General features: G+C 40.0%; 1 protein-coding gene across 1 annotated transcript in view; it reads right to left on the bottom strand.

The window, feature by feature from the left end:
* Positions 1-11,089: 11,089 nt before the first annotated feature.
* The window catches only part of lgr4 (leucine-rich repeat containing G protein-coupled receptor 4), a 54,757-nt gene continuing 43,570 nt past the window's right edge, over positions 11,090-22,276 (bottom strand). Inside the window, exons 6-12 of the mRNA XM_047820613.1 lie at positions 19,808-19,873; positions 19,582-19,653; positions 18,373-18,444; positions 17,979-18,104; positions 17,593-17,690; positions 17,230-17,286; positions 11,090-14,801 (exon numbers count right to left, since the gene is read on the bottom strand). Coding sequence (XP_047676569.1) covers positions 13,465-14,801; positions 17,230-17,286; positions 17,593-17,690; positions 17,979-18,104; positions 18,373-18,444; positions 19,582-19,653; positions 19,808-19,873 — 1,828 coding nt within the window. The 3' untranslated portion in view covers positions 11,090-13,464. The remainder of the gene's footprint in view (positions 14,802-17,229; positions 17,287-17,592; positions 17,691-17,978; positions 18,105-18,372; positions 18,445-19,581; positions 19,654-19,807; positions 19,874-22,276) is intronic.

Here is a 22,276-nt window from a genome sequence, read left to right as displayed (position 1 = left end):
GGTCTCTAGATGATCACATGTTTTAGCGGCATCGCTATGCACCTGTCACCGGCTCATTGTGGATTTCACAGCACTCTTGCTTTTCACCACTCGCTCCATAGAAACCATAACCACACTCACTCATGGGGCTATAAGGTGAAGTCTACAGTTCTGCAAATATTGTGGACACATACATGTAGGCAATTAGCTACCATTGTTTAACAAGTAAATACATATTCATGCATATAGAGCCTAAATCAATTAAAATGGTGTGAAACTGGAAAACTGAAGCTTTTAGGTTGCATAAAATGCTTACTTAAACATCTAAGTACGTTTATTTTGGTGTCAAATAACCTTTAAATAAAATCCAAATAACTAATAACTCAACAACAACAACAACAACAACAACAACAACAATAATAATAATAATAATAATAATAATAATAATAATAATAATAATAATAATAATAATAACACATTTGCAAAGATTGCTGAATGTTAAACAGTTGTATGGAGTGACTTTTGGACCCTGCTGTATGATTTATGTTCTGTAAGGGGAAACTGTAGTTAATCCTCTGACCTCAAACACGTCAATGAGCAGTTTCCCCTGGCCTCAGGCCTTGCATGGCATCATTGTGGCATGGCATAACAGAAACGTCTGCAGGAACAGAGTGTATGTGCCTTTATTTACGACACCATCACACCGCACCTGGCCCAAAGCCACCTGTTCTAGCACTGCAAGATCATGTGATCACAAGCAGATTTACGGCCTTGTAAAGGGACAGATATCAAGAAAAGGTTCTACTTGGAACCTTTTGTGCAACCTTGGATTCTAGGATTCTTGGGTAAATAAATATCCAACATCAAATATCCAAAACAAAAAGGAAGAGTGAGTAAGTACCAAAAGGACAAGAGAGGAGTCGATTATCTATACTGGGGGAACAGGGAACATTTACTGAGGTAACTTTCTAAAAATATTGTTTTCTTAAAATATTATTTTTTATTGGTTTTAATGTGAATGAGACACAGGATATATTTTAACAACATTATATTTTATTTCTGTGGTTAAATGACTTTCCTTGGTATGTAGTGTGCTTAGCTAGTTCTAGATACGTGTCTGCTATTGTAGATAACTAGAATTTTCCTATTTCCTAATACGAACTGTATTATCTATTGTAGTTGGGAATGAAAAAAAAGCGTCAAGTCAATTCAAAGATATAAATTCAAGTACATGGTCAGAATTTTCATTTTAAGTGACAGCAGAAAGTTTTTTTTGTTGTTTTTTTTTAAAGTCTTTGTTCTTAACACTTACTGACAGACACAGATGCTTTAGCTCTGACGTACCATCTTGTGGATGTCGTTTTAATCATCAGAGGTACACAAACTGCACACACAAGGAGGTAAACAATGCCTTTTGTATACACATGCAAAAGTGGTTTACATTTAATGCATAAGTCTTAATGTAGCATAGCCAGAGTACCAGAACAGACCTTTGGAATAAAGCCTGAGATATACGACCAGTCACAAGCAGAACCCGGACACTCTTTCCCCACGATGGTGATGTGAAGACATCTTGTGGACCACCTGAAAGAGGATAGCTGGGAGGTCAGGGATGTGATGGATGACTTAGTTGAACAAACCCTTGCAGTGAATGAACATAATGAATGGCGTGTCACTGATAGTATATGCTATGCTATGCTATGCTATGTCTGGTGCAAGTTTGTAAGTGACTATTTCATAGCAGGATCAAGGTAGGTAATGTGGGATATAATAGAATTATAATAGAATATTAAAGTGTTTCAACTGTCTTAAACCCTATTCGGACGGGATTAGTTTTACGTGGGGACGTGGAGTAATGCAATTTTACCTCAGGACGTCTGTAATATTAATTGGCCAATTCGCACTGGACAAGACATCTCAGTAAAACTAGCAGAAGTGGGAGGGGTAACTCGCTTTACGCACCACAGTAACCTCCTTGTCGTCATGTGCGTATGACGTTGCTTCTGTTTCAAGCGCCTCCATGCTTGCAAAACATGCCAAAAACTACTTTTAAACAGAAAATGACGGGATTTTACCGTACATATTTACAGCGGGTCTATTCGGACGGGATTAGTATTACCTGAGGTAATTTTTCCGGACCTTTTTACAGAAGGTAAAAGTCGCCATAATCTTTACTGACATTGTCCCTAATGATTACCGAGATGGCACATTCGGATGGGACTAAAATCAACGAGAAGCTCTGGTAATAATTACTTTACCCCCACGTCCCCACGTAAAACTAATCCCGCCCGAATAGGGCTTTAGTCTATATGAGGGCCTTCACTCTGATACTCAATAGAAACACCAAGAGTTTTTTTATTGAGACTTCTTGGAAGACTCAAATACATACTTGAATAAAGCATTGTCTGGTGTTTAAGCATAACAGTACATGAATATAAGTTAAACAGTCATTTTTGTTTTGCAGAGCTCACATGGTGGGGTGCAAGTAAAATTATAAACTAATTAATGTTTAAAAGCATTTAGACATTAAACTTTTAATAATTAGAACTCCAATACGTTCATAGCAGCTGACAGCACTAGTCTGATAACACTGACTAATAATATTAGCCTTTCCAGCTTGCTAGCATGCAAAGAATACTGGCATTTTATAAGACAAGAGAGGTGTTTCATTAGATTATCCCCCTTGCTGAAATCTAGATTGTGTAATTTTTCATTAGGTAGACACTGCCTTCCTATATTACAGCACTTATAGAGTAGCAGTATTTCCTGTCCGTTAATAATCCCTTCTTCTCAGGAACACAGCATTAACTGCTCACACTTTTCTTTCACAAATAAAGCCCTTATCACCACGTCCTTCAAAAGCCTCCACCCGCCACACTTGCTCCCAGTAAAACGTCTCACTTTAGACCAGCAGAGGTTTGACAGTGAGCCTTTGACAATGAGCAGGAAGTGACTGAGCTGGAGTATTTCCCCCGTGAGGCAGCTCTCACCTTCAGCTGCTCCATGTGCCTCAGCCTAATTAGTTGCTTGCTGTCTGTGAAAACAATCAAGATGGCAGTTCTGCCACTGTGAATTAGCGCGTAACTTTAGCTAATGCTAGTCTGCTACCTCGGTCATGCTCAATGTTTCCTTTGCCCCACCACGTCTCCCAACGAGTTGAGTGTGCTGTCAGAGATAACGCACAGGGAGAGGATGCAGTGGTTATGAAACATTGAGTAGAATTTGTATATTAGTTAATGCCATCTGTTTTAAGTGTTAAGGTTGTTTCCTGTACTGTGCTTCTACTCACTCACTCACTCATTTTCTATCTCAGGCGTCATCTCTGTGCCTATCTCAGGCGTCATCGGGCATCGAGGCAGGATACACCCTGGACGGAGTGCCAACCCATCGCAGGGCACACACACACTCTCATTCACACACAATCACACACTACGGACAATTTTCCAGAGATGCCAATCAACCTACCATGCATGTCTTTGGACTGTGTGAGGAAACCGGAGTACCCAGAGGAAACCCCCGAGGCACGGGGAGAACATGCAAACTCCACACACACAATCCGGAGGCGGGAATCGAACCCTCAACCCTGGAGGTGTGAGGCGAACGTGCTAACCACTAAGCCACCGTGCCCCCCTATTGTGCTTCTAATGAAGGTTAAATGTAAAAAGCAGGCATGCAATGCACGTTTAAGTAAAATTTGTTGAACGTGTGATTTGAATCCAACTAAATTGGTTACAAATTGATACCTAATGACATGTAAGAAAGCAAAGCAAGCTAGTTGACTTGCTAGCCAACACAGAGACAAACAATTCTATAAATTCCAGCCTTTGGCTCCAGCCAATGACTTTGTGTAGCGAAGTTATTATCCTTTGCTAAATCAACCACCTGATGGAACACAATGTATTGATGCCCTCCACAAAACATCAAGTGATTGGACACTTTTTTTTGTGTGTGTAGCCTGTTTTTTTGAATATTTCTAGCTGTTGAATGAGTATTATAGGTATTTGTTAGCCGGTAAACTCTGAGTTACAAACAAATACCATATCATCCATTTTTTTCTGTAATGTTTAATGTAAAGGTAAGGAAGGCATTAGTCATGTTCGGTGGCCTTTACCCCCTCACGGCTGTGCAACATTCTTTCTTTCTTTCTTTCTTTCTTTTTTATTAAATAATGGATTTAATGGGATTCCATGAGATGGTCAAAGTTTGGTTTTACTCAAACACTAATGGATACTTTTTCTCAGAATGTCTTTCCTCTTCTTCTTTCGTCAGCTTCTTGATTTTCATGATGCTGTTGATTTAACAACCTATACGGTCTTGAAGCATCAGCTGCACTTTAAATCACCTGGCGCTCCGATTACACAGATAATACAGATTGCACTGCAACAAATTTGAGGTTTCATAGAAATACGCAGTGAATACTTAATCTGAATACTGCAATCTTTTTTTTTTTTGGAAATAAGATAGAGGTGAAATGGATTGAACTGGGATTATACTCCATGAATCTATCCAACATACCCATATTACTGAAATCTGGAGAAAATTCAACATAGTTTACATTGTAAGTTGTAACGGTATAAAATTCTGAACATCTCAATGGCAGTAGATACATTTGGAAGTTCATATACATGGCTGGTATGGTACCTTCATAAGCACTCAGTACTCTATACATAATGTTAATTTACTTCATATTTTAATGTTATACATTCTTATATCTGAGAGAAGTTAAATAGTTTCTTTGTTAGTGACTGGAAGCATATTTAAAGAATTTGGTTCTCCTTCTCAGAGCATCAATAATGCATGGATGTAATCTTTTGGTGCAACAGGATGAATAGGAAGTGGGCAGACTCTTAAGCACTTGGCTTGTGGGCCTACTTCTTCAATGCCATAATTTCCTTAACCAAGATGAAAAAAAACTGTGGTGTTCTGAATGCTAATGACTTTTCTTTGTTTTATTCCTCTATCCAGCACCCTACTTCGACCCATAAATTACAGGAAAGATTTGGATTGGACCTGCTTCTTTGCTATTGTCCTTTAAATGATTTTTTACATGTTAATGACTCCATTTATTGAATTCTTGTAAAAGTCCATGCCGTAGTGAAACCCTAAATTATGGATTTCTAGACTTATAATCCGGTTACGTTTGATGCAGAAGCTTTGCCTGCTTTAGTATGTTTTTTTTTTCTCTTGCATTCATGCTTCATCCTTAACGCTTCATTTAGACCACACAGTATGTTTCCATATAAATCACAGATTTAATAAACAGTGAATGAGCATGATAATTAAAATGCATATAATTACGCCAAAGCTTTTTTTTTTTTTTTTTAGGTCTATGACAAATCAGTGCTGTCGGGTTTCCGAACACTTCATCCTTTTTGTCTGGGCTTTAATTTGCTACTTTTGCTGCTGCATGTGAGACTGCGCACTGCTACGCCCCACATCATTAGCAATGTAGAACTGTTCGACGGATATACGCTAGAAATGAAAAACAGCAGATTTGCTTTATACAGCTTATGACGCATGCTTTATAATTCCGCAGTTATGAAGTAGGTTAATCAAATCAGCGTCCACTTAAGAGTGCAATGGCCTCACGAAATTGTGAACGGAAACACCAAACTTCTTCCTCAAAGGCGCCAGATAGTTTCGTACGGCTGGCTTTTTACCTAGAATAGAACAGACTATTGAGCTACGTCTGTGTTAAAATTACAGGATATTATTAGCTACAATTTGAAGCAATATTCTGTTAGGTCAAGTAACAAGAAAAGAGGGTGAAAAATCTTAGGTTAAAGGCCATTTTATAGGTTTATAGTTTAACATGTGCAATCTCTTTACAATCTCGCTGTTCATACGGTAAAATTACCCTTTGAAGGTGACTTTAAGAACGTATATTTAGAAGCTATAATCAGTGATCTGAAGGTTTGTTATATTTAGAATAGCAGCATTTCTGCAGACTCACTTATCTCTTACAGAAAAACTTAGGAGTCTGCAGCAAAATGCATCCTTCGTATATCACAAATAGATCGATTTTATATAATAAGTTAGGAATAAAAGATATAGGGGTTTGTTCTTAAAGAAAAGTGATCAATGCTTTGGGTATGTGAGACTTTATGGCTTATTTTCCAATAAGAGAACTTCCCCAAGGGATTAATTTCCCTTAAACACAATACTTTAGAATTTAACAAACACATCAGACAGCACATTTTTATCCATTTATAGTTATATCTAATGCTATGGAACAAAAATAGCATAATAAAAAAATATTAGGCGAGGTAGTATAGTCAGTCACTGATCTTTTATTTCACCTTCCTGAAGAGAAAAACCTACAGAAACTAGAACGTACAAAAGTCATCTATGCTGAAGACTTACTTTCGGTGTGAAACCTCACGGAGTGTTACAAAGTGCTGAAACTGGAGACTCCTTCCAGATATGGTCAGTTTAACTTGTTCTATCTGAAAGCTTCACCTTATTAACAATTGTTTTTTTGTGTGTATTTGTTAAATAAGAAAAAATAAACCTTATCATATCTACTATTTAAATTAAAAATCAGAAAGTTTCAAATCAGCGAGAAACTCTGAACTTAACTTTATTGATCATCTTTAATCCTGACAAATATGACCTACTGTATGCAATTTGTTGTTTCTAAACTCTATGAAACTATTTACATTTTTTTAAATAAAAATGAACAATGGGGGGGGGGGGGCATGGTGGCTTAGTGGTTAGCATGTTTGCCTCACACCTCCAGGGTTGGGGTTCGATTCCCGCCTCCACCTTGTGTGTGTGGAGTTTGCATGTTCTCCCCGTGTCTCGGGGGTTTCCTCCGGGTACTCCGGTTTCCTCCCCCGGTCCAAAGACATGCATGGTAGGTTGATTGGCATCTCTGGAAAATTGTCCGTAGTGTGTGAGTGTGTGAGTGAATGAGAGTGTGTGTGCCCTGTGATGGGTTGGCTCTCCATCCAGGGTGTATCTCGCCTTGATGCCCGATGACGCCTGAGATAGGCACAGGCTCCCCGTGACCTGAGAAGTTATGGATAAGCAGTAGAAAATGAATGAATGAATGAATGAATGAATGAATGAATGATCAATAGCAGATTAAAGATTTCAACATGCAGCATGGTATAAATAAGAGTAAGTAGAATTTTTTTTTTTTTTTTTTTTTTGAGTTTAATCTTTTCCATCATTTAATATGAAGTCGAGGACAGTCGTTTTCAGTTTTATTTTAAGGCTGCACATTATGGACAAAATATACATTCGTTCATTGTTACATTTGTCATCTTCCAACAGAAAGATGAGCAGAATAAGGCACGTGTGAACGATTCCTCGAAACATCCACATCTGATATCGATGAGGATTCAGACTACGTACAATAAAAACATTGCCAGGGGCTTGTTTATATTGCCACTTTCTGAGATTTCAGTGGAGCAAAGGCTGGGATAGCGATGAACCATCTATCAAGCAGCTACTTTTCCTCTCAGTAGAGTGCAATCATCTCTTTGCCAGATGAGAGAAACACTGGGAAAGCATCAGAGTTACAGAGTTTGCATAGTTGGAGTATAAGGGATGAGAATCTGTAGGCAACTTACTTTTATTCATTTTTTTTTTTCATCTTTAGTGAATGATTTATCCTGTTCACAGTCACAGGGGATCCCTAGCCCATCATTGGATGTCAACACGAAAAAGTGTTTTTCTGACAGAAACGCGTAGGTGCTGGTAAATTATGTAGATTTCAATTACTTTTTTTTCAGTGGGATGAAATACGATACGGAATTTGATAGTTTCCTATCATGCAATACAGCCTGGATAGGACAGACGTCAACCTCAGAGCACTGGGGGTATGTTAGAGCAGTCGATCCATCTTGCTTCTCTAACTAATCACCTTCTTCCCCAATCAGTGACTTCTTACTGACTTCCTTCACTAGGCAGATTGTTACCATGAAATATTCTTCCCTTTAAAAAAAATTATAGTAATATCTGGGATACAGACCGGATGATACTTTTTCAGAATTGTTTCCTCGACTTGTATCACGTTCGTGATAATGTTTTAAGGAATGTCCTCTAAAAACTTGATGATTTTCAGGATATTTATACTAAAATAATGTGACTTTAATAATGCGACTTCACTTATTATTCTAATTACATGATTTCTTATGAGGAGATGTTGCACCAGAACTAATTTAGGTGATTACTTATGCAATTTTAGATTTGTAAATCAATTTATGGGTGTTTTCATGTAGATTCAAAAAAAGGTCCCAAAGAAATAAATTTTAATACCAGATTTGATCTCTACACAAAATGTAGAAAAGATCAAGGGGGGGGGGGGGGGGGGAATACTTACGAAAGCTTTGGAACGTGTTGGTCTGGTTAAAACCTGACAGATGTTGCAGTGATGCTGGATGAACTCGCTAGGAAGCAGCCGGATGTTACAAAAACTGTTTTGTGCAAAATCGGCTGTTTTTCCGCTAATAGTATACTGACACCACTATTTTAAGGAAACATAAAAATATTTTATCTAATCGATGTAGAAATGTTTTTAAGAACTTTTTTAAACTTGCGCAGGCTTTCTGGTAGATAAGGGTAAACAAAGTCAGTTGTAGGCGATGAATAAGGTCGGAAATAAAGATAGAACATCAACATAGTAAATCAATAAATAGCAGTTGGTCTTAGACAATCGGTGTGTTGGCGTCTTTCAGCGGAATCGAAATCAAATGTGTTTCTCTTCCTTTTTTCTGTAGTTGAGGTACATGGAAATATATATATATATGTATATGTATTTATATGTATATATATATATGTATATAGGGCAAGTCGTGGCCTAATGGTTAGAGAGTCTGACTCGTAATCCTAAGGTTGTGGGTTTGAGTCTCGGGCCGGCCACGACTGAGGTGCCACTGAACCCCCCCAACTGCTCCGTGGGCACCGCAGCATAAATGGCTGCCCACTGCAGGGTGTGTGTTCACGGTGTGTGTGTGTGTGTTCACTGCTGTGTGTGTGCACTTTGGATGGGTCAAATGCAGAGAATGAATTCTGAGTATGGTTCACCGTACTTAGCTGTATGTCACGTCACTTTATATATATATATATATATATATATATATATATATATATATATATATATATATATATAATATATAAAAATCTGTTCAGGATGGTGTTTACTAATCACAACAACATATATAAACTGTACGAATTTGCTGTGCGGAGAGACGAAGCTCATACATCATACTGTTCATTTGTCATCAGTGGTGGTTGGTTTTGCTGACATTTTTCCATTCATTAAAAAAGTGTACATATGTTTAGTAGAATGTGGCAACAGCAAATCCTAACCCTGTATCTAGGAATTGATTCTGTTCCCATCTGTGTGGGTAATGTGTGCTGTGTATAGTGAGCATGGCTGCTAGACTTGCTACAGAGCGCTTAGTCCTGCAGTAACATGTGAACTGTCTGAGCACCGCTGCCACCTAGTGCTACAACATCAAAGCAGCTTGGGCCGAGTCGATTGAAATCCTCCCTGCGTTTTTTCCCTTGTCAGAATCACTAATTACATGTTGTATTGCCTGTCACGAGCCCTACATTGAGTTGCGCTGATGATCACATTAGTCTTAGTAATCAGTCTCTTCCCAGCCGCTGCTGAAAGGCAGTGCGAACAGCCTCGCGTTACCCCTGAGAGCATTAAGGTAACACGGAACCCTGGCAGCCCATTCTGCTTCTCCCTCTGCCTAATCAAAGCTATTCATTCTCCAGCGACAGCAGGGTCTACACTAGGAGTGATTGTTTAGTATGCTTTCGACAGGACAGATAATTCCCTTCTGTCCTAAAGATCCAAGATTCAAGCTCGACATTCATAAGCTGACGGAACAAACCATAAATGCCGGATAGATCCAAAGAGCTCATCGTGACAAATGAAGGCCTTGTCCACATTTCTGCAGCTTCGGCGATCAATTACAGGAATCTTATAAAGAAGGATTTTACTAGCATTAAACCGTTGTAGTGGTGACAAAGCACTTATTTTTGGCTCTGCTTAAGTTATGAGAGAGCAGATTCCTGCAGAGAGCAGATCTTCAAGCTGAGGCTGGCTTCAGGGGCTACTCTTTAAATTTCTCAGTCCCACGAGTAATGCATCAGGGGTTTGATAAGGTAAAAAAAGAGAAAGAAGTACATTTCAAGGCTTTATTAGAAAACCCTCAATCTCCTCCTGGCGGTGTCTGAGGCCTTTGTGCTTTCACAGGGTCATGCTTTTACTTCAGCAGTGAAGAGAATCCGTGGATGGAGGGTGTGTGCATATAGAGCTTCGGTCTTCAGAAAAAGACAAAGGATCCAGCAGGTTCTCTCAGTGGAAATCTGTAGCATATTATACGTATATGAAAACAATTTTACATCCATATATCAGTCCCTCTGGAGGTTTTTTGTGCTTGTTTCAGACAGAAATGTTTGATTTTGCTGATTTATTTATTTTTTTTTATTCGAATCGCAAATGACAGATTTTCCTTTTTTAAACTACTCGAATTGGCAAAACTGCAAGCAAAGGATTCTTCTTTTAAACTACTAGCAGTGAAGACACATGTCTGGTTCAGTCGAAGCTCTACTCTCACTGACTGGTTCTCTAGAAATCTCCCAAAAAAGATAAGAGTGAGTGAGCTATCAATGCTAAACAACCCTCAGGTGTAAAGGAAACATCCCATGCTCCTAAGACAGGCTCTGTATCCACCAGGAGCCTTAACCAGCACTACAGGGTTACTAAAGATCATAACACTTGAAAATGCTCTGAAATGAATAAACCATGAAAGCTATAGAGGTACAGTAATAGATATTAAGAAAAGTTTCTGGAGGTCTGAGATTTATCCTGCATTTCAAAGCCTGTTTAAAATTTTGAACACAGCTTGACTTTAAGTTGGGAGGTCAAACGGGGCTAATCCTGGGTTGTGCCCTTTAATTGGTAAGTAAGTGAAAAGATATCTATTGGGGATATATATATATATATATATATATATATATATATATATATATATATATATATATATATATATATATATATATATATATATATATATATAATCATGCTGGCACTAATAAGCCAAGTATGAAATGAAACGAGGGAAGAAGAAAAAAGAAACCAGCCTCAGACTTTAAGCAATTTACTTTATATGGTTTGCTTTACAAAATTTACTATATATATCGTACACAATTTCCTCCCACAATTGGTATAAACTAAAATGTGACTTTCATTCAGTGACAATACAAACTAGACGTATTTACAGCGCGATTAATCATACAGTCGACATAAAACATAAAGAACATAAAACACACGAGCCACCACTCTCTCATCCACTCTGCACATGACCGGCAGCCGCTACAGTTAAAGAGGTAGCTTCCATGGTTAGACAATGCATCCCATTCTCGATTACACGAATAATTTACAACACTCGAACACAGATGGACGTAAAAAGATAGAATCATGACAGAAACGACACACCCGAAAATCTGGAATTTGTTAGTGACATTAATTGCTATTGCATTTAAGAGATTAAGCTTAAACATCAGCTGGTGGAAGCTTATTTGTCTAACACAACAATATAAATGAAACTAAATAAAACCTGGATGAAGGTATATTCTATCTGCAGAAGTGAAAAGTGACATGGAAAGGTTTCTGTTCACTGAGATCAGGGTAAAAACACCAGTATAGATGATATACATGTTTGCATTCTGGACATGTAAGTGGTGAAGAAGGTAAATATGGTGTTTATAAAATTATAGTTATTATGGCAGTATATAAATCTTAAATAGAACACGAGACAAGGAAACGTAACGTCGTTTATCGATCGATAAAACCGCTCATGCTCTTGAGCGTTGAGTCCATGAAGACCCCAGTGTGAGAAACATTACTGGGACGAAATGCAATATAAAAAAGTAAAAAAAAAAAAAAAGGGAGAATAGATTAGCAATAATACAAATGAAAGGATGAGCTTTTGTAAAATGTTGACTGTGTATTTTTTTTAATGAAAACCTGTTCATAATGGAAGCCATGTTCACAATGACAAACATGTAGATCACGGTTATAGCGTAGCCTCTGTACCCAGATGTATGTTTAACATTTATGGAAGGATTCTTTAGTATTTTTAAGTGCTTTGCAACCTAAGCTGTGTTTTCTAGTCTCACTAACCAACAGAAAGAAAAACAGAGATGCTGGTGATTGTTTATAGCTGCTGTAACGTGAGTGATAACAGGATAAAGTGTCTCATGGATGTGCCACAATAGTCAAAGAAAGCAAAAATCATTAAAATTTTGACACGAATAAACGATTTATCTGATATGTTGCTGTTGGATCTGAGGAATAAAACACAACTAGGCATAATGTGTTATTGAAAAATGATCAATGTCATAATTTTCTGATAACAGCACCTGCTTTAGAGTTTTATTCCACACCTACAGTATATATTTAGATTTGCAATCTATTCCATCATATACAAAGCTGTATAACCTTTCCGAAAAATGGGGCCTGAGTTTGTTTTTATCCGTGTGATGACAGAATGGCGCAATATGAAAGTCCAAACATGTGTCATATACAGTACCATAAGCTCTGAATTATTTACATTAATATAACTGAAACAATTTTACATATATTTCATGTTTATAAATTAGGGAACTAAGTGTACGATAAAGCCGTCGCTAATGTCTAAGTTGCTAACGATGACTGCTACGGCTGAGAGCGCCACAAACGTAATTAGAATCGACGTCCGTTATTTTGTGCCTTCGAACTGCCGTTTCCCCGCCGAAGGCTCCGGGGAAGCACATGATGGACTGAACAGTGCGAGGGAATGGCTGCTGGCCAGTGCTAAATATTAGCAGAATTTCCAAGAAAAGAGGCAGTAAAAATAGACACACTCTTCAAAAGTTTCTGTGTTATGTTACATTCTCCATGACTAACATGTACACGTATGCAGCTACATGGGTAAAGATCCCACACTTTCGTCACATGCTGAGGTCAATAAAACAAGGAATGCCAACAGTGAAGAACAAAATCATGACAAAAAAAGCTTCTCAGCTTATCTCTTTGCAAACCGAAGTTCTGTCGGAGAGTGAGGGGTGGGCGGTAGCGCTCGGCTTTGTGTTCTTTAAGGATTATGGAAGTCAGTCAGCTCGTTGCAGCCATGCAGACATGAAGAAAAAAAAAAAAAAAACAGAAAACAATTCAAGTCCTGCTGACATTTGGCTCAGTGAGTCTTTTTCGTATTGTCAGTTCCCCTTTTTAGTTACTGACGAGGCTTCAGCATCGCTTCACATGTGTATGCATACACACACACACATACACACACACACACAGATGTGTTTAAAAGTGCTTCCTGGCCAGTTGAATGTCTCAGGCTCCCAGGCATATCACAAATCGCCTAATATACGGTGCTTGTGTGTGCCATGTGAGGCAGACACTCTGTAGTGAATAAGTGAACATGTAAAAAGTGTGTGTGTGTGTGTGTGTGTGTTTGCAGTGACTCATTCTCAGTCTTTAATGCTGGGCATGTTGTAAGAGTAATGCACTAAAGGTAAGCCACGACTCTGGCAGAAACAGGCGCGGCCGCATGCTTGCGCCTGCTCCGAGCTGTCCGATACAAACGAATCTCCCTCGTCTGCGTATTCCGAGTGCGCTGACAGAGTACCGCAGTCGGCCCAGTCACCCTCGGAATGCGAGCATGGAACCTCACCTGCTGTAAGCGCCGGGCAACTGTGCCACTTCACTAAATGTCTGCATGTGCAGGAGGAAGAGGAAGACGACGAGGCAGACGATGAAGATGCTCTTGCTAGAAGAGCTGCCTCGCAGCGTTCGCACATGCCACATTCGTAGCCCAGTTCACTCGAGACTTCACCTTCAGCTGATCCGGTGATGCCCACTGGACCGGTCCCAATGGCTTTCCCAACTCTCCCGAATCTGAGCCGCCCCCTTAGCCGGAGCCAGTCGTGCCGGAAGGCAGGGCTGAAGCACACATACAGCACTGGGTTCAGGCAAGCAGACAGAGGAAAGAAGATCAACGTAACTGATTTTGCCATGTCCGGGCTTCCGGCTGCACTTCCCATCCCGGTCAGCAATGGGGCAAAGGAGAAGGCTGCAACAGGGCAGAAGAAGATGCAATTGGTAAAAATAAGCCACGCGACGTGCCTCACAGAACCTGCTTGTTCTGGATCGGCAAGCTGTGCCCGGCCCAGACCACAGTAGAGCCTTGTGTATATCACGGCGCTCAACAGGTATGCAAGTGTGTTCAGCAACACCAGTGCCACTGTCACACCCAGCCCAGGTGCCAAACCTCCAGAGAAGGGCAGGCACAGTGGAGAACCCTCTACTGCTCCTTGATATAGGCTTAAAAATGCTACCCCAGCTGCCAGTACACCCAGAAGTCCTGCAGCCAGTCCAAACTTCCTTCTCTGACCCCTTCGGTCGCAGCTTCTCAGTGCTCCCGCTTTACCCATCAGTGCCTGGACAGCCAGGCTGCGCTCCACAGCGGCCAGAGGCAACACCAGGACAGCCCACTCGGATGAGAACATGGCCAGCATGCTGAGCGCCTGGCACCCAACACTCGTCTCCCACCACACGCCATAGGATGCAAACGAGCCCCAGGTGGCGGCATCCACGACTACCAGTGCAGTCACGTAGAAACCTGTGAGCAGGTTGGATGATGCTAGGATGCTCACAAGCATGCGGGTGGGTGAAAGCCGACAGCTCTGTGGAGAAAGGGTTGCAACCAGGACGAGGCAGTTAAACAGGAGAGCCACCAGGCAGATGAACCATATAGTCAGGCGAATCATCCAGCTGCCAAGCAGGTGGGCGCACGGCTTAAATGCACCTGAGGGAAGATAAAAAGCAGAGCGGGAAATTAATACGAACAAGTATGCAATATGGTCGACTTTGTGACATAGGTATGTTTTTACGAGCGCTTGCTGGTATCCGGTGTAATGGTTTGTTTGGCTTGATTTGACCTGCACTCAGATTTTTAGTGCTGGATCATGCAGCCCTGCATAAAGCTGTCATTTTACCCTTCTGCTAATACAGTCATTAACACAGAGAAAAAAGTAATGTTACCCAGATTCCACTCATGTCTAATGAGAGAAAGAGAAAACATAACTGGCTAATAAACAATGTGGCGCCTTCTGGTTTTGTGGTTGTCCACTACATGGCAATTTAATAACCTTTGTGTCTGTGTCTATGCACTTAACTAGCTAACTAGGGGACTATTGTGTATTACCTGTTATATTATCTACTGTTTATTAGTCTAGTCCATGTTTCCAGGCAACCAAAATGTGGGACTCGATAGCACATTAACTTGCTAATGGATTTGTTGTCATATGATGTTGGTCATGTCAAAGAAGTGATAGCTATAAAGGCTACCTCTTCAGTGTTGTATTGTCAGAGCCAAAATATGAACCACATGCAATCAATCACATTTAATGTTTGTGCTGCGAGTCAATTTTCAGCCACGAGCGGTTCAAGTTGCCAGCGGTACGGTTTCATCAGGGTTGAATCGTGGCTATTTTCTGAAAGCCTAATTTGGAGTTCACTGCCATCATCCCACTGGGGTACAGCAATGCTGGACCATCATTCATATTTGTTTAGCAAAGCTATGGAAGAATTTATAAATTTCTACTAGGACCAGCTCCACCTTTTAAATGGCATTTTAAGATCCATCTTTTGCTTTGACCTGCATTTGAGTCACGTATAATTCTGTAGGATAAAAATACAGTTGTCTGACGTCTGCTTTAGTCTGCATTGGATAAATGTGTTTTTCTTCTGCATAGAGGTCAAGGACAAAGAAGAGACTGTATTGTCATCCAGTCTAACAGAAATATATATAAAACCAAACACCCAATATGAACCACATTCGAAATAGTGCTTCGATAACTTTTTACACACTAAAAAAGACGTAACTGCAAAAAACTTTTTCCTAAAGCACAATTATGAGCTGATCTGGATTATTTGAGTTAATAGGATTATTCGAGTTGATCAGGTGTATTTGAGTTGATCGGGTCTATTTGAGTTGTTCAGGACCATTTGAGTTGATGAGGACTATATGAGTTGATCAGGACTATATGAGTTGGTCAGGGATATTTGAGTTGATCAGGTTTATTTGAGCTGATCAGGACTATTTGAGTTGATCAGGATTATTTGAGCTGATCAGGACTACTTGAGTCGATCAGGATTATTTGAGTTGATCAGGATTATTTGAGTTGATCGGGTCTATTTGAGTTGATCGGGTCTATTTGAGTTGTTCAGGATTATTTGAGTTGATCGGGTCTATTTGAGTTGATCAGGTCTATTTGAGTTGATCAGGACTATTTGAGCTGATCAGGATTATTTGAGCTGATCAGGATTATTTGAGTTGATCAGGATTATTTGAGTTGGTCAGGGATATTTGAGTTGATCAGGTTTATTTGAGTTGATCAGGATTATTTGAGCTGGTCAGGATTATTTGAGCTGATTAGGATTATTTGAGTTGATCAGGACTATTTGAGTTGATCAGGTTTATTTGAGCTAATCAGGATTATTTGAGTTGATCAGGTTTATTTGAGTTGATCAGGATTATTTGAGTTGATCAGGACTATATGAGTTGATCAGGACTATTTGAGTTGATCAGGATTATTTGAGTTGATCAGGACTATATGAGTTGATCAGAACTATTTGAGTTGATCAGGATTATTTGAGTTGATCAGGATTATTTGAGTTGATCAGGACTATATGAGTTGATCAGGATTATTTGAGTTGATCAGGACTATATGAGTTGATCAGAACTATTTGAGTTGATCAGGTTTATTTAAGTTGATTGGATTTATCTGAGGCAATCGTAATTAATTCTACAGAATGTATGAGTTCGCACTCATCACACTCATTTTGTTTAGTTTCTTGATATAAATATTTCGTTGCTTAGTAATATATTAACTAAGTGTGGACCACAACCACAAGACCACAACTGTGCTGTATATCCTGTGTATTTTAACTTTTTACACTCCTGTTATGCTTAGATATTAACAATGTAATGAGTTCTGCATAATCTATAGTGTCAAAGCTGTCATTTTTATCCATGTAGTACAGCTAAAACATTTTTATGTCTTTATGTTTAAATGACCTTTTCCATGTGCTTGGAATTTGTCGTGAAATTAACGAGAAATAAAGATGAATAACAAATAAATAGAATTATCATAAAAGGCTGGAAAAAAAGATTAATTTTATTGTTAAACAGACAAACACTGATCCGTTTACGATTTAGTTTGTGTACTGACCTGGAGAAGGAGAACAATGCATGAGCAGGGCAGGCCTCTCCATCTCCTCAACCACACCTACACACACACACACACACACACACACACACACACACACACACACACACACACACACACACACACACACACACACACACACACACACACAAACACACACACATATGCACACGGCAAGAGAAATAAAAAAATATATACAAACAATTATTATTTTTAAAAAACTCAGCAACATCTGTAATATAAACATAACTTAAATTTAGGTCATTCAGAAGGACAAAACTGTCCACTGTACACATGAGGCAGTGAGGCATTTAGTCAGAAATAAAAGAGATAAAAGTAATGGTGTAGATCTGAAGAGTATCGTACCTATTCCTTTCCTCCTGTCCTCTCTTTCCAAGGAACTCCGTGTGCCATCACAAGCAATGAAAGCACAGCACTGATATGCATACGGCACTGATATAGACCTACACACACACACACACACACACACACACACACACACACACACACACACACACACACACACACACACACACACACAGAGACAGAAAGAGAGAGATGGTGTGAAAATAAGACCATAGGAGTTTAAATGTTAAACTTGCCCTTCTGTGCGTATTGGTGTAATAAAATCTGACCTCAGACGAAGGTGAAATTTTCTAGACATTATTCAAGCTAACTGAAGTGGGACACTGAAGAGCCCTGAATGACCTGCAATCAGTCAGGACCACTAGGCTCGGCTCGGCTCGGCTAACCTGAGCTTGGGGAGGCCGACGGCGCTCAGGCTGCTCCTCATGTTCATGTTGCCTGTCAGCTTGATCTGGTTCAGTGCGTTTAGTCCGGCGGTAGGAACACTGGCTAAAAGATTCATGCTCAGATCCCTAAACAAAGCAAACAGATCCATAAGAACATACAGATGCATGCTTACACAATGTGTGTGTGTGTGTGTGTGTGTGTGTGTGTGTGTGTGTGTGTGTGTGTGTGTGTGTGTGTGTGTAGACTATCTGCATTCTAGCAATGAGCTGGTTGTTGACACCTGGATCCTTCTTTAAAAATCAATATTATTGCACCTCTACTTTTAGATGTGAAAAAGCACAACGTGAGTTCACTGCAGTTTCAGCTGTAAGTGTGAGAACGTTCTGGACTCACAGGCTGGTCAGAGCGCTGAGAGAGTGGAAAGCATCTGGGTGGATGAACTTCAGCTCGTTCCTGCTCAGGTCTCTAAAGAGAGTTCGATAAAAAGCAGACGTTTAGACTTACACCTTTAAGTGCATTCAATCCACTTATTATCCGAATCTTTATCCAAAAAGTCTTTATGCAAAGTGATATTATCCACAGAAAACCTAAATACGATCCTAGCCAGGAAGATGGCTATAGGGTTTCTTGTACAGCCTGTAGTGTAACGTTGGCGTTCACTGCTTTTACTGTTGGCGATCAGATGAAATGTTCGCAGTCACAAATAAACGCTAAGTAGGCGGACAGGCTCGATATGGGGCGTGACATTAAAAACATGTTCTTTTTTTTTTTCTTTTCTTTTTTGTTCCATAAGCGCATCAGACACCAGACTTGCATGATGTCTTCGCCTCTCTAAATGCAGACATGAGGCTAAAGTGCCTTTTTTTTTTTTTTTTGGGAAGTGCACTGCTTATGTCAGGCAACTTTAGCATAAAAGTGTTGTGGAAAGGGAAAACTTATTATAATATACGGTACTGAAACCTGGAGACTTGAATCATTTCCTTTTTTGCCTGCATCTCAATTAAAAGTTTTAATTCTGAATGCAGCACAAGAGCATGTCGGACGTTACTGTGTCTAATCGTTGGCCCGGCCCTAGCTGGTAAACCCCACTGCTCATTGGTCAGTACCACCATCGATGGGGTGATAATAAAGGCTTCTATGTCCAATTTTCAATTAAATCTCCAATGTTCCCGCAACAGTTACAGTTCTACCACAAAAATATTAGGGTAAAAACTGTAATCGTAATCGGATACAAAAATGTGTAATTTGATTGTCTCCAGCAGCAGGACATCTATGTTCTCTTTCTGATAATGCCTTTATTCTCAACACACCCTGTTTCACAAGCCAGCCAGATTCCACCTACACACTCATGTGCAGTAATCTCATTTTAGGGTTATTATCACAAAGATCTGGCTCATCACGAGGGTTGGAGAAAGTGTGTTACTCCTCAGCAGCGCTCCACACATTAGTCACTAAACTGTGAGCCAAACAACAGACGTTCTCTTAAAAGAAAGAAAGAAAGAAAGAAAGAAAGAAAGAAAGAAAGAAAGAAAGAAAGAAAGAAAGAAAGTCACAAGGCTGAGAAGCACATCCTTTGTCCTTATATTCTGAGAAATTAATTACAGGATTCTGAGGTTGGTTAGGCCAAGGAAAGTGTCACGCTCCAGCTGCTGTATGTGGTTCTGCTGCAGCGTTCTGCAGAGAGAGAGAGAGAGAGAGAGAGAGAGAGAGAGAGAGAGAGAGAGAGAGAGAGAGAGAGAGAGAGAGAGAGTCATATCAAACTCCTGCATTTTAAAAGAACAGAGGAAGATAAGGAACTGTATCTAGAGAGAGAATGAGAGATGCTCACATGTCCTGAAGACTCACACAACCCTGCAAGGAAGGCAGCTCTTCAATCTCATTGTAGGAAAGATCTCTGTTAGACACACAACCACACACACACACACAACCACACACACACACACACACACACACACACACACACACACACACACACACACTTCATCAAGTAAGTCTTAATATTTCAAATTATGCACAATTACACACAATCCATGCAAGTCAGTCTTTATTAGAACAACCATTCATACAGATACTGTGCAGAAGCCAAATGAACAGGTAGTGTGTGTGTGTGTGTGTGTGTGTGTGTGTGTGTGTGTGTGTGTGTGTGTGTGTGTGTGTGTGTGTGAGAGAGAGAGAGAGAGAGAGAGAGAGAGAGAGAGAGAGAGAGAGAGAGAGAGTGTTTGTGAAAGAGAGAGTGTTTTTGTGCGTGCGTGTTTGGGAGCTCTGACTGCAGCTGAGCAGGTAGTGTATGTATTTGTGTGTGTATTTGTGTATGTGTGTGTTTTTGTGCATGCATGTGTGTGTGTTTTTGTGCATGCATGTGCGTGTATATGTGTGTGTCTGTGTGTGTGAGCTCTGACTGCAGCTCCTCAGGGAGATCATTAGAGCTGAGATTTTAACCTCCTTACAGCAGAACACACTCCACACTGCACATTAAAATGATGTTCCCTAACTGTGTGTGTGTGTGTGTGTGTGTGTGTGTGTTTATGTATGGAGATTTTCAACAGAACCTGCAAGCAGAGGGTCTGATCACACATTTGACGTGTACAGTCTTCAGATCTGATGGGATTTGTGTTGTACAAGACCATTCTTGTGTTTACTTGCCTTTATTTCTTTAGTTTCGGTTATTTTGAGGCGAGTGTATTTCCGTCATTCATGCTTTTTATTCCTGAGGGTAATTTGGGTCATGTGGGTTTTATTCTCCTCCTAATGCAACCACATCAATCTTACAAGTCACCAAATTAAATAACACGCAATCATTTTTATTGGTTAACAATAAAACTCTGGCGTCGACGTCCATGCCTTCGCTGCCAAAGAGTCTAGTCCTTCTTGTAATAAATTTGCATGGCTGCAATACACTTATAATGTACTTAACCTTACAATAACACGAAGGACGCTATTAAAGAAGAAATCAAGACAAAACAAAAAATTTATTTTATTTGACCTTGCTGTGACCTTTGACTGATACCAAATTCAATGCGATTCCTTTGCTGGATACAGTGAGAGTTTAATACACATCGTACAAACATTCACTCGTTCTTTATTGTCCTATAACAGTAACGATAATCCTGGAAGGATGGACAGACACGATGAAACACGATGCATCCAACCCTCAGTGGTGGTGAGCAACTCTTGATGAACAAGATCAGAAAATAACAACCAGCTCACCCATGATGTGGGAAGTGATGTGGGAAATAATGAGGAAATGACGTGGGAAATAATGAGGAGATAATGTGTGAAGTGATGTGGGAAATAATGAGAAAATAATGTGGGAAATGACGTGGGAAGTGACGTGGGAAGTGATGTGGGAATTGATATGGGAAATAATGTGGGAAGTAATGTGTGAAGTGATGTAGGAAATGATGAGGGAAGTGATGACGGAAGTGACGTGGGAAATAATGAGGAAATGACATGGGAAGTGATGTGGGAAATAATGTGGGAAGTTACGAGGGAAGTGACGTGATAAGTGAGGTGAGAAGTGACGTGTCAAGTGACGTGTGAAGTGACGTGGGAAGTGACGAGGGAAGTGACGTAGAAAGTGACGTAGAAAGTGACGTAGAAAGTGATGTGGGAAGTGATGTGTGAAGTGATGTGTGAAGTGATGTGGGAAGTGACATGGGAAGTGACATGGGAAGTGAGGTGGGAAATTATGAGGGAAGTGACGTGGGAAGTGAGGTGGGAAATGATTAGGGAAGTGACGTGGGAAGTGACGTGGAGAGTGACATGGAGAGTGACGGGGGAAGTGACGTGGGAAATGATGAGAGAAGTGATGTGGGAAGTGACGTGAGAAGTGGCATGGGAAGTGATGTGGGAAGTGACAGGAAATTATGAGGGAAGTGCTATGGGAAATGACAGTTCAGTGGTTAAGGTGTTGGACTACTGCTCGGAAGGTCATGGGTTTGAATACCAGGGCTACCAAGCTACAACTCCTGTTAATAATGTGAAATGTAAAGGTGAAAAAGTGGTCAGCTGCAGACTGGAGCTGTACTGGTTTAGACCGGTTTAGTTTTTGTCCTAATAGCGATGCCATAATTCTGAGTTGTGTTGTTTTCTGAGCTGCCATCTTTACTGCAGTCTTTAAGTCCTATCTGTAGCTAAAGCCTTGAATGGAGACACCTTAGATTTTTCATGCTTGAAGACACGTTAAACACGGAGTAGCTTTACAGTAAGCCTGGGGCACCTCGGTAATCTCCACCCAACTTTCTCCTCGAATTCTTCCTCCTGATGAAATCAATGGGTGATGTGTTGTAGTGTTGTC

Source organism: Tachysurus fulvidraco, chromosome 1, assembly GCF_022655615.1.
Source record: "Tachysurus fulvidraco isolate hzauxx_2018 chromosome 1, HZAU_PFXX_2.0, whole genome shotgun sequence".
In the NCBI taxonomy this organism is placed as follows: domain Eukaryota; kingdom Metazoa; phylum Chordata; class Actinopteri; order Siluriformes; family Bagridae; genus Tachysurus; species Tachysurus fulvidraco.
Note: the sequence above shows the minus strand (reverse complement) of the source record. Positions and strands in the feature narration are given on the sequence as shown.